At 40.5% G+C, this 12346-nt stretch overlaps 1 protein-coding gene across 4 annotated transcripts in view; it reads left to right on the plus strand.

The window, feature by feature from the left end:
• dmxl2 (Dmx-like 2) overlaps window positions 1–12346 on the plus strand; it is a 45222-nt gene that overhangs the window by 30159 nt on the left and 2717 nt on the right. For 2 of the 4 annotated variants that reach the window (XM_024294915.2, XM_024294916.2), the window contains exons 39-53: window positions 3644–3831; window positions 3970–4103; window positions 4192–4277; window positions 5512–5713; window positions 6077–6194; window positions 6971–7036; window positions 7791–7877; window positions 8976–9097; window positions 9177–9315; window positions 9974–10034; window positions 10132–10259; window positions 10340–10417; window positions 10489–10580; window positions 10656–10708; window positions 10795–11012. In XM_024294915.2, the coding sequence (XP_024150683.1) occupies window positions 3644–3831; window positions 3970–4103; window positions 4192–4277; window positions 5512–5713; window positions 6077–6194; window positions 6971–7036; window positions 7791–7877; window positions 8976–9097; window positions 9177–9315; window positions 9974–10034; window positions 10132–10259; window positions 10340–10417; window positions 10489–10580; window positions 10656–10708; window positions 10795–11012 (1772 nt within the window). Of the gene's footprint in view, window positions 1–80; window positions 281–3643; window positions 3832–3969; window positions 4104–4191; window positions 4278–5511; window positions 5714–6076; window positions 6195–6970; window positions 7037–7790; window positions 7878–8975; window positions 9098–9176; window positions 9316–9973; window positions 10035–10131; window positions 10260–10339; window positions 10418–10488; window positions 10581–10655; window positions 10709–10794; window positions 11013–12346 lie in introns of those variants that run through there. The other 2 variants (XM_024294917.2, XM_024294918.2) reach the window with 2 other exon arrangements.

Below are 12346 nucleotides of genomic sequence, written 5' to 3' on the forward strand. Positions count from 1 at the left end.
TCTGCATGTTTGAAAATTACCCAGTTCTGTCCTGTAGTGTCATGTGTGAGCGCCCCCTCTGCCCTGTGTCCCAATTCAAGATGACCTTATGACAGCCAGGCCAGAGGAATTCCAAGAAACAGGAAGACCCGAGCAAAGCAGCCTCACCCCAAACCCTTCTCCCACCCCCTCTGACCCCCACGACCCAGAACCACCCACTCCTCCTGTTATAAAGGGAGAGCAGCTGGGCACTGTGGCTCCTGCAACTCAGACCAGCTGTGAGTAGCCGGGCTGGAGGATTGCAGTGCTGGTTTGCAGGATTGCAGTGCATGAATGCCTGTTTACAAGCAGCAAGGTCTCAGACATGATCAGTTTTCTGAAATCCCTATGTGTGTGTGTGTGTGTGTGTACACTGCATTGCATGTACATGTTGTAATGTCGCCTGTGCTCGTCTCCTCACCAAAGCAACAGCTGCGCCCAACAAGGAGAGTTCAGAGGCGAAGCCTGAGCAACCCTCTGAGACTAAATGTGAAGCTGAGCCTAAAACAGGTACTCTGAGAGGAGTCGAGGTTCTCCGGCCTTCAGTTTCTAGGCTGTCAGCATTAACTGTATTTGAGATCTGGACTGAGTGACCCCTCCCCCAGGAAGTACACGCTGGTTCCAAGAAGCCAAAATCCTATAGACTGAATTCATTAATATTCCAACAATCCAACCAGATCAATCTGTCTGAGGCAAATAGTTAATTGGATGGAATTAAATCAACCTATATCATTATAAAAAGCGTTTCAAAATGAAATAAATCCATAATCGATTTTAGGAAATACCATTTGGATTGAAAAATGGTAGGTTTATTTTATCATTATTTTATCATTTAACATTTTCCTGCTATTGCAATTTTTTCATTATATTTTTGTTTCTGTAGTGTAAGTTATTCAAGCTATTAACCACCCAATCAAATGTCTCAATAAAAGTATGTGGTGGCAACTACATCGAACGTTTGAAACGTTTCACTGATAGATTATCCTGATCTCGCTTTCAAGTGGTAGAGGTGTGGACTTCAAACACGCTCACTCCTGATTGGCAAAAGTGGTTGCCATAGTAATTTTGACTCAGATCAACTCAGAACAGATGAATTATTGATGTCATGTGGCTCCAACATGGCAGTGTTCATATCACAAGAAAATGGCGACTGAATTTGACTGTTTAGAGCCAGAAGTAAGCTATCTACTATAGGTGATGTCACACTCACTTGGTCCAGTTCTCATTTACAGTCAATGGTTGTGATGTGGAAGTAGATCTGTTTGTGTGCATACACAGTGTGTTAACATTTTCACTGATTTATAGAAATTCAAAGCTTATCCAGGGCATCTCTGCAGCTAAAAGCTGATTGATGAACTTGACACAGTGCATCCTCTTGAGGCCAGAATATTCAGTGGTTAAGTTTTCACGGTGAAGGAGAAAGATAGGAGCTGGCATTTAAATTTCACATCACTTTAGGCTGTTGAGGAAGTTCTTAGGAAGGCCAGGAGGCATTTGAGAAGTCTTTTTTTCTGAGGAGAAGCGATCCTAAATGTCAGACTGTTGATAGGAAACACTTGTTAGAAGTTTACCCTTTTGATGCTCTCTTCAAACAAATACGGATGATACAGGGAGACGACGTGCAGAGCTGATACTCACCAATCACCTGTCAAATTCAAACACTCATTATATAATGGATTTTTTTCTGACAGCCTCCAGTCATACTGTTTGTCAGGAGCAGAAATGTTTAGAAAAGGATATCATTTGTGTTTTTTGTGATTTGTTTTGTTTTTTGCCATGCTCTTTATGTGATTTTTGTTTGTTTTGCTGATTCTATTATTGGATGAACTGCTCAGAATCCATGTGTCTAACCGCTCCGTCTACTCTGGTTTGTGTCTCGTTTTGTCTGGTGTGTGCGCAGAGGTAACCACTCAGGATAATGGTGCAGGTCTGTGCACAGCCTACTGTGTCTTGCCTCGTGTTTTTCCCCCCCCGTGTGTTTTTTTTTTAGTACGTGTTTCTGTCCCGGATGTATCTGTTTCCCCTTGTGTGCTTTGGCTTGTCAGAGTCATCAAAGTGAACTTGTAACCCAGGCATGAAGATGGTGTGTCCTTTCAAACTACATTCACACCACTCTCTGCAACATGCGTTCAAGCAGCCACTTCCAATGAAAAGTCTTTGTAAATGCGCATTTCAGGCTTCCACATTCAAAACTCTCATGTTTATGCATAGCTGCACAGCTTTCGACAACCGTGTTCGGGCTTTACATACAAAACGCACAGCCATTGAACATGGCTTTAAACTTTGACCAATCAGGGACTTGGATTTGGCAGTGTCGTATGGATGCCGACCCTTTTAATTCATGGTTGTGCCAACCGTTTGAAAATTGATCATAGAGGAGAAATTAATAATTACGGTTTGTGCCTGGACAAAAATATGACATCAAGTCCGAATAGAGCTGTGAGAGAAAAAGCCTGGAGCAAGATTCACGAGATTTGTACCGCTTTGACATTTCTCACCAAACTTCTTCCAACTGTAGGTGGTGGACATGCGCTAGTAAACTAGGGGTGTGTCACAATATGTATATCCCAAGAAAGAACCAGAGACAATATTTGACTTTTTTTATTTTGACTAAAAAAACTTTATCTTTAATAAATTTTCACATAAAAAAATGGTAAAATATATTTTATTTAATGATCAAAATATAAGCACTTTAACTGTATCTCATACAAGTTGCGTTTCATCACTGATCCATCAGGTCACAGAATCAGAATCTTAATTTGTGCTTTGTGCAGCGCTGCGTGTCTGGTCCAACTTGTTCTTCCATGAACCATAGAGTAAAGAAACATACATTTTTAAATGGTACAAGCACCTTTTCAGTTCAGCACTAATACTTAGTTAAAAATGAGTTGTAAATGTCTATTATCGCTATGTAACAACAGCAGCTGTGAGGCTCACGAGTTCACGTTAGGTTCACATCTATTTACAAGCTGTCTCTCGTGAGATCTTGTTATTTTGGTGAGGTGTACTCAAAGAGGCACAATGTGCTGCGCTGCCAACTAGCAGTCGGGGGTTTAAGTGGAAAAAACACTGAAGTATGCTTGATGATAAATAATTAATTAAATATTGCTGTGTCAGCATTTTAAATCTATACAAGTATTGCCAAATGATGTATCGCAATATTTAACTAAAATGATATTTACTTACACTCCTATATTAAACAATAGAAAAAAGAAGAGGAAGCCCCTCCCTGTTTGTCCAGTGTGAACATCATGGGCTAAACAAGTGTTCAAGAATGTGCATTTATTGTGTTGTTGACGGCGCGTCACGTGCCTGGTGTGTCCGTACCTTCAGGGTTCATTCTAGAATCTACCATCTCCAACATTTACAGGGTGAATGTAAGGATTCTTGTGGCATCACTTCTGTCCTACTGAAACATTTTAAAAGGGGAAAAAGAAAGGAAAGGCCAACAAAATAATCTAGTATGTAAATGCAAGTAAATAAGCAAAATAAGCTGATTTTTCACTCAACTTCTCCTGATCTAGAGTCTCTTCTTACTCCACCTTCATTCTTTCTCCTACTGATTGGTCTCATCAAATTCTCATTTTTCCACTTTTTGTTTTGTTCCTTGTCCACCCACCAACAGCCCCCACTCAGGCCCCAGCAGAGGATGTAGATCGTCACAGGCGCAGATTCAACATGAGGATGCTGGTTCCAGGACGCCCCGTAAAGGAGGCGCCGGCGACCCCTCCTCCCGTGCCCGCTGAGAGACCCACCTACAGAGAGAAGTTCATTCCTCCAGAGCTCAGCATGTGGGACTACTTTGTAGCTAAAGTGAGAAACTATAAGACCTGACCTTTTATTTCTGACTCACCGTCTCCAGCACATATGAGTTATTCCTCTTCCTCTCAATCTGCTGCTTTCTTTCATTTTCATCTGTGTTGTCTGTCATCATTATTTCCTTCATTTCAGCCCTTCCTGCCGCTCTCAGACAGCAACGCTCTGTATGACTCAGACGAAAGCGGCGCTGAGGATGATGAAGACGATGATGATGCATTCCTCTCTGACACGCAGATAACAGAGCACTCTGATCCCAACTCCTACAGGTAGGGCCAGCTCCCTCCTTTCCCCCTCTTGCAGTCATTAAGGGTTCAGATCTTAATCTTTTTGTCTGTCTTTGGGGGCGGGGCACAGCTGGGCTTTGATCCGTCTGGTTATGGTGAAACTGGCTCATCACAATGTGAAGAACTTCATCCCTCTGACAGGCGTGGACCTCACAGGTACATGCATAAGTTCTGCAGCTCTTTAAATCTGCAAACCTGCATGAAAACATCTCCTCCATGAGAAGTTCACAATCTTCATGTTTCTTTCATCCTTTGGATCTCTTTGTTGCACTGTGTGGATCTTTTTGTGAGGGGGGGTTGCCCCATGTGAGCAAAACTAGCAGAATAAAGCACAAGTGAACATAAACATGACTGTGTTGAATAATTGTGCTTGCTCTATAGCAGCTGCTCAAAAACAGTTTGATCTGTACCCTTAAAGCATATGTCAAAATCAAGGCCCGGGGGCCGGATCTGGCCCTCCGGGTAATTATATCCGGCCCTCAAGATAATTTTGTTTTATTTTTATTAATAGCCCGATGTTATCTTGCACTTATTTTTAACTTGTATAATTTTGACAAAATATATTTTTATGGAGCATAGAATATTGAATGTTTTTTAAGATTTAAGTTGATTTATTCTTAAATAAAATTCTAACCTTTTTAATGTTCATAACTATGTTAAAAAGTTACAGTTTTAACATTTTAAAAACTTGGTATTCTGTTAGCTTGTTGGACTATTTTCGCATTTACGGTACTAAGATTTTTTTGGAGTTTAGATAATATTTTAGCTACATGCTAGCTGTTTTGCCTAATTAAAGCTTTTCTTTAAATTTTTTTAGGTGGTTTTGGAGTTAGGCTAATATTTATATGCTAGCTGTTTGGCTATTTTAGGCTTTTTTCAGTTTTTTAAAGATATTTTGAAGTTATTTTAGCTATTTTTTTTAGCTAAATGCTAGCTGTTTTGGCTAACCTAAGTTTTTTATTTGTTTGTTTGTTTTAGTTTTTTAAGCTAATTTGGCATTTAGCTAATATTAACTGGCTATCAGCCTTAGTGTTTTCAGCTATCTATTTCAGCATCTTCAGCTATCACCACTAGCATCTTCAGTGGCAAATTCAGCTTACAGCATTCACACTAGTATTATCGCAAGTAATGTTATATATCTAGTTCATAATTATGCTAAAAAGTTACAGTTTTAAAGTTTTAAAAATGTAGTTTTAGTGTGTTCAACAAATGTTTATCCTGTTCGGCCGGCGACCTAAGGTGTGTTTTGGATTTTGGCCCCTTGTGTGATTGAGTTCGACACCCCTGCCTTAAAGCATTTCATAATAATGTTAACTGAAGTTAACCAAAGAAAATAAACGTCTGACTCCACTGGATGTTAAGTGTTTTCCTTGATGTGTTTCTGTCGCAGATCTTCCAGTCTCCTCCCCTCTCTGCAATGCTGTGTTGAAGTCTTTAGAGAACTGGGAGCAGCTTCTGCTAGAAAGAATAAGCAAGTTCGACGGCCCGCCCCCCAACTACATCAACACCTACCCCACCGACCTGAGCAGCGGAGCCGGCCCTGCCATCCTGCGACACAAAGCCATGCTGGAACCCGACAACACGCCCTTCAAGTGAGCTTTAAATATGGACAGAGATGTAGTTATAATACACATACCTTTTAAGCTATGTATAGTAAGAGTAAGCATTTGATGTGTGTTCACGCTTAACAAGCAGGGAGGGGCTTCTTCTTCTTTTTCTACTGTTTACCATCACATTTGGAGGAGGCTTCGTGTGAAATGTTGAATCGGTGCAAATCTTACTTTCACAGCTCTATTCCAATATACAAAAGACTTGACGTTATATAATTCCAGCCGGCCACAAAGTGACATAAGTGAATTAAATAAATTAAACTGATTGTTTTTTTTGGTTATGTAGTAGAAGGATTTGGGGGAAAAAATCTGATTGTTCTTTCTGCTGTCTTTCTGTCCATCCAGGACAAAGAACCATCAGTCCTTCCCCGTCCGACGCCTTTGGCATTTCCTGGTCAAACAGGAAGTTCTTCAGGAAACTTTTATACGCTACATCTTCACCAAAAAAAGGAAGCAGAGTGAGGTCAGTAGACTGCATTAAAAAAGATCATAGAGAATTCAAAGGTCACATTTACTTAACAGTGTCTCTTTAAGGTTGATCAAGTGTAATCATTCATACACAAATTCACTTTTGAACATATTATTTAGAGCTTTCGTTCATGAATAAATGTGACCTTTGTTTTTATGACAGAATTTTATTCATTTTATGGCATTTCATCCTATACTTGCATGTGTTTGAAGTTCATATTTCACAGTAATTCTTCATTTGGTGGCACACAACCATGACAAACTCTGTTTATAGAAGTCTATTTGAGGCGATTTGTCTCATAAAAACACTATCCGTTATTAAGATGTAGGTGACCACAGGAACACTGGACCTTAAACCCTACCTGTGGATCTGATCCACAATAATCTGTTACATTCCAGCATGCCTTTATCTGTGTTGTTATTGTTTTAGAGTCATAATCTTTGTTTTGACTCATCTAATATCAAATGCATCACAGATCGCTACCGTCTTTAATTCTTAGTCATTATCGTTAAATTATTTCTGTGAAAAGCAGCCACTATTTTCATCACTCCAATGGAAAGAAGTCTTACCATCCCGTTCATATTCTTCACATCCAAGCACACTTTTAGAAAATCCCTTTTACAGTCGAAATGAGGCGTTCTGAAATATACTGAGTTGTTGTCATTTGGTCATTTTTTTTTCATACCATTTTTTTGTTGTTTTCTTTGTTTGTGCATGTGGTTTGTGTTGTGCTGTGTTTGTGTGTTTTGTTGCCCGTGTGTGTTGTGTAGTCTTTAGAGAACCATGTGGACCGTATAAACCCAAACAGCATAGCCGGAGCTAGCAATCCCTATAAGGTAGTATCATTTTCTGAGGACCTGGTTCTGTCTGTCTGTCTCAGAGAGTCTCTGCAAAGCCCGGTTTGAAGGTTATCCTGCATTTGATTTAGTATCACACATCAATTGGGGGATATTTGGGTTTTCCAAATTAAGAAGAGATATTTTCCTCTTTTTTTCTCCATCTAATTCCAGTAAATTCTTTGAGAAAAAAACTTTGAGCTTCGAGGATGGGACTTAACCTTCAGACGCTGCTTCTCTCTGAGGCACTCATGACAGCCACTCACTTTACCTCACTACTGATGTCTAAAAATAACACCTTTCCCTGTGTCTATCACTTCTTCTTCGTCTTCCCGTTTTAATTCATTTTACTGGCAGCAAAGGCGAGCCTTAAGGAGAGCTGGCATATTTTGAGGATCCACTAACCTGCATGCTCACAGTCAGGGCTGTGTGCGGCTCTGCAGACTGCCGTCACAGCAGAAACACAACTGTCAATATTTACAGTAGTGGTGTGTGCGCCTACACGTGACCGACAGTCTGCCATGTTTACTCTTTGCAGTAGATCTTCATTGTTATCCATTTAAATAGAGCTGTAATCATTCTGCTGAAATTCTTCCTAATTATTTATACAAGTAAAAAGCTCCTGCTAATTCTTAAAGATGATGGGTAGGTTGAGCTTTAATCTTCCAGATTTTCTCTGTATGATCACGTGTTCCTGCACTATAACCTCAATTTTGATTCACCGATTTATTTTTCTTTTTTCTCTTTTTCCCAGGTCGAGGCGGATCTTGGTTACCCAGGAGGAAAGGCTAAAATAATTCACAAGGAGTCCGACATAATAATGGCATTTGCGATCAATAAGGTCTGTGCACGAGGATTTGCTTAATCCTTTATCACAGGAGCTTTAGCACTAACGTTGATGTTCTTTGAAGTCTTTACACTCTTCAACCAAGAACCGTAATTCCAACAGATTCTGAAGCAGAGAAAAGTATCTTTCCGCTGATACATAAAATGTTGCATACCTATTTTCTCTCCATCTGAATTTGTCAGAAATACATTAATTGCGTAAAATGCTGAAGAGTTAAGGAAGTTCAAAGAGTGTGTATTATTTTGCTGTTGCCTGAGACAGCTCTGCTGTTAAATTCAATTAAATTTAATTTATATATCCCAATATTACAATACGGTTGCCTGAACGAGCTTCATTCCAGTAATTGTCCAAAAACATCAAATCAGTTATGAAATATTAATAACAGCTGATTGCTAAACTAAACTGGGGGTCCCTGCTGTTAGACCCTCCTTATTTGGTTAATATTATTTCCCTCAGCTGATGTGTTTAAAGTGAAAAAAAAATGTTTAAAGCAGACGATAAATATGAAAACATTGAAATCATTGAAAGTTTTGCATAATAAGGAACATCATTAAACTATAATTACACTTTTTTAAAAGCCTTTATCTCCTTGAAAACATTTAGATTTTAGAGTAAATTTCAGACCAAAATTGTTTTGGTTTTTTTGTCCCTGTCGCACCTTTTTTCCCTAACTGCACTAAGTAGACCTAATTGTCCTTGTAGGCGCGTGTCAGTGAAGGAAATAACGCTGCTGTCCTGATATTCTTGCTGTGTCTTTCTTGGCATTCCTGGTTTGTTGTTTGTATTCATGATTCCCCTTTGCACTTGTTCTGCATCTGAGGTTTCACTTCTGTTGAGATTTCTGGTCTTTTTTTTCTTTTTATCTGTGTAAAGTAGCAGTCATTTGAGCTCTAGTCACTGGACACTGCTAAAGTCTCAAAACCAGCACATAGTCATCAGAAATCAGCTAAAGTAATGTACAGACGGATCTGAGCGAATGCACCTGTGGAGGAACACGACCAGCTTTTCCAAGAAAACACTAGAATTTCTTTTCTGACTAACAGTTGTATAACTTTGAGGTTTTCTTTCCTAATCTCCTTCTTTCCACCACAGGCCAACTCCAATGAAATAGTGCTGGCCTCCACCCATGACGTCCAGGAGGTGGACGTGTCTAACCTTGTGGCAGTCCAGCCGTACACCTGGATAGGGGAGGACTTTGATAAAGAATCTTGCAGGTAATATTTAAGTTCTTGTAAAACACCATCAATAAAAACTATGACGGCACCAGGCTGATGAGTTGTTGTGTGTCTGCAGCTCGGATGACATAGACCATCGCTCCTCTCACACCAACATCGCCCAGACGAGCTCCGTCTCCTTTGCACCCCCCCCAATGTCCGTTTCTGCATCCATGCCATGGCTCGGCAGTGGTCAGACCAGCATGGGGGCCAGTGTGGTAGGCGTCTTTTGTTGTATAGCTCCACACCAATGCTTTTAGACTTTTTTGTAGTAACCAGCAGGGGGCGACCAAGTTCTTTCCCACAAAGCCCCCCAACCCGAAAAGCCCCTGTGAAGCTCTAGATTGTCCGACAAACGTGAGAGCAACATCAGATGCTGCCTATAATCCCTGTACGTTTTCAGACAAAGTTTATTTTTAGTCCTTATCACAGTCGAGTCAAACAAACCCCCTCGACTAAACAGATCGCCTGCTGAGTCTGTAGACGCCGATACGGAGGGGGGGCCTGTTTCCGCGGCAGAGATGCTTGCGTGTAAACACAGATAAGCAGGAGCTCTCGCTGCAGACTACCCAAGGTGCAGATCTGCGTCACGCTAACACACGACCAGGGTTCTTGGTGTCCCAGCCGCCAGATAAATGCTCGGTGTGATACACGGCACTGACAGGGGGCTGGGGTCTTTGCAGGAGGGGCTTGTTCGGCAGTCAGATCTTTATCTGCACGTGTGCGGTGATTTATTGAAGTTAGTTTGGTTTACTGGCCCTCCAGCACCCTTTATTCTAGAGAAGTTTTATATAATTTTATATTTTAAAAAGGCCCTAATAGTGATGCTCCCCTCTGGAGGCGTTGATTTCATCTTTTCTCTGATCTTTTTTTCAGATTATGAAGCGGAATCTGAATAATGTGAAGAGAATGACATCCCATCCCATCTACCAGTATTGTGAGTTCTCCCGTGCACCTCCTCTTCTGAGCTCTGCCTCCGTCTTTAACGCGCTGCTCCTGTGACGGTTGTCCGTGTTCTCGCTGGCGTTCTGCAGACATGACGGGCGCTCAGGACGGCAGTGTGCGAATGTTCGAATGGAATCGACCTCAGCAGCTCATTTGCTTCAGACAAGCCGGCAACGCCAGGGTCACTCGGCTTTATTTCAACTCTCAAGGCAATAAGGTCTGTCACTCTGACACTCAGCAAGGCCTGTGCTGCTGCTTGATGCTCTCTTGATGGTTTTTACTGCCTTCTTCATATAGTGTGGAGTGGCTGATGGAGAGGGATTCCTCAGTCTGTGGCAGGTCAACCAGACATCCTCCAACCCCAAACCCTACCTGGTAAGACGACTGTAAGCAAAGGTTAAAGATTAGAATTATTTTGGTTTTCATTGTTGTTTTTTGTGTTGAAGAGCTGGCAGTGTCACACTAAGGCCTGCTGTGACTTTGCCTTCATCACATCCTCCAGCCTGATTGCCACAGCTGGACAGTCCAACGATAACAGGTCCACAACATTTCATTCGACCGTTTCTTTCTCTTTAGAAATTTCCACTAATTGTTGAGTTTTTTTCATCCATAGAAACGTGTGCTTGTGGGATACTCTGATTTCACCTAACAATACCATAGTCCATGGTAAGATATCTTTCAAAACATTTTTTTTTAGGTTTCTTCCTGAGCCTGTTCTTTTTTTAAATTTAATTTCTATTTTTTTATTACAGCGTTCCCCTGCCATGAGAACGGTGCCACTGTGCTTCAGTATGCTCCCAAACAGCAGCTGCTGATCACAGGAGGCAGGAAGGGCTTTGTGTGCGTGTTTGACATTCGCCAGAGGCAGCTGCTGCACACTTTCCAGGCCCATGACTCGGCCATTAAAGCCCTCGCGCTGGATGCCTACGAGGACTTCTTCGTCACCGGCTCGGCAGAGGGCAACATGAAGGTGACCCTGTCTGCACTCGCTCAGGAATTTAGCCATTAGTCATGTTTGGGTGTGTTTAACCCTTTGACAGCAGCGCTGTCGCCAGCGACGCCAAAATAACACGCGCTCTTTGACATGCGGTAACTCTTTGATCGTTTATACGATCCACGTGAATCAGCTGATTTTACGTAGATTGCATAAAAAGAGTTAAAAGAATGTCAACACTAAAGTGAAAGCAATAATGATAAAGGATTAAAATGTTGATGCTAAATGCTAGGGATGTCCCAATACGATCCCGTGATCAATGACTTGATCAGTATCGCAGTTTAAATCTTTAAACTGACAGCAAATCTCTATATTGGTTTGTCTTAACACAAATTGTGATCTACAAAGATATTTCATCAGGACAAAATATCCGATTTTTGTTTATTTTTAATGTTAAGCTCTCCTTGCTGCCGACAAAGAGATGACTGCACAGCAGCTGCTAACTGTGCTAATCGCTAGCTCTGTGATTTATCCCTTAAGACCTGAGCTGTGTGATTTCTATGGTAGAGAAATAAGACAAGTAACTACTGTGATAACAAAACAAAAAATGTGTTGTCGAGAGAGGTTAAAAAAATATTCCCATAATCTTGAGAAGAATAAAGAACAATAAATTGTTGTAATTATATCAGCTAGTCATGAATACGTATCATCATATTTAAACAAAATGCTCAATTGTTCTCAAGATATTAAATCAAGGGTCACTAAACTTTCTCACATGACTAATCATCTCCATTGTTTACTAGATAATATCATTTTTTTGCTTCACTATTTGTACTTGATTGTTATAGCTACTTTACACAAGTGCTCTATGTAAGTTCTAAACTATAAAAGATGGTTAGTAAAATAAAAACGGGGACCAACCTGAATCTGCTTATTAAATGTTCCTTTTTAAAATGTTTTCAAAAGTAAAAATACTCGGTATTGGCAGATATTCAAAATCAAATGACTTGATATCAGATCGAGCCTGATCGGGACATCCCTGCTAAATACTAAGCATTTGGAGCATTAAATGATTTCCATAATCTTTGCTTTTAACCACATCAAGAAAATTATAAAATCAATGAATACAGAAAACACACTTTTTAAACCATAAGGCGCACTCCAAACATTTTTATTTTCTCAACAATTTCTAATGCATCCTGTAGACTCTGCTCATTCTTTCTGTCCTGGAACTGATTCTCTGTGGTACGTGCAGCTCAAAAATCTGTCCAAACGCTAGAACACTTTCGCTATAAAAAGTTACATCATCACTTTTGCCGGGTAATTTTTACCTAATATAAAATACCCAATGAAAAGTATTCCTGATAAAA

The sequence above is a fragment of the Oryzias melastigma genome, linkage group LG3 (assembly GCF_002922805.2).
Source record: "Oryzias melastigma strain HK-1 linkage group LG3, ASM292280v2, whole genome shotgun sequence".
Taxonomy (NCBI): Eukaryota; Metazoa; Chordata; class Actinopteri; order Beloniformes; family Adrianichthyidae; genus Oryzias; species Oryzias melastigma.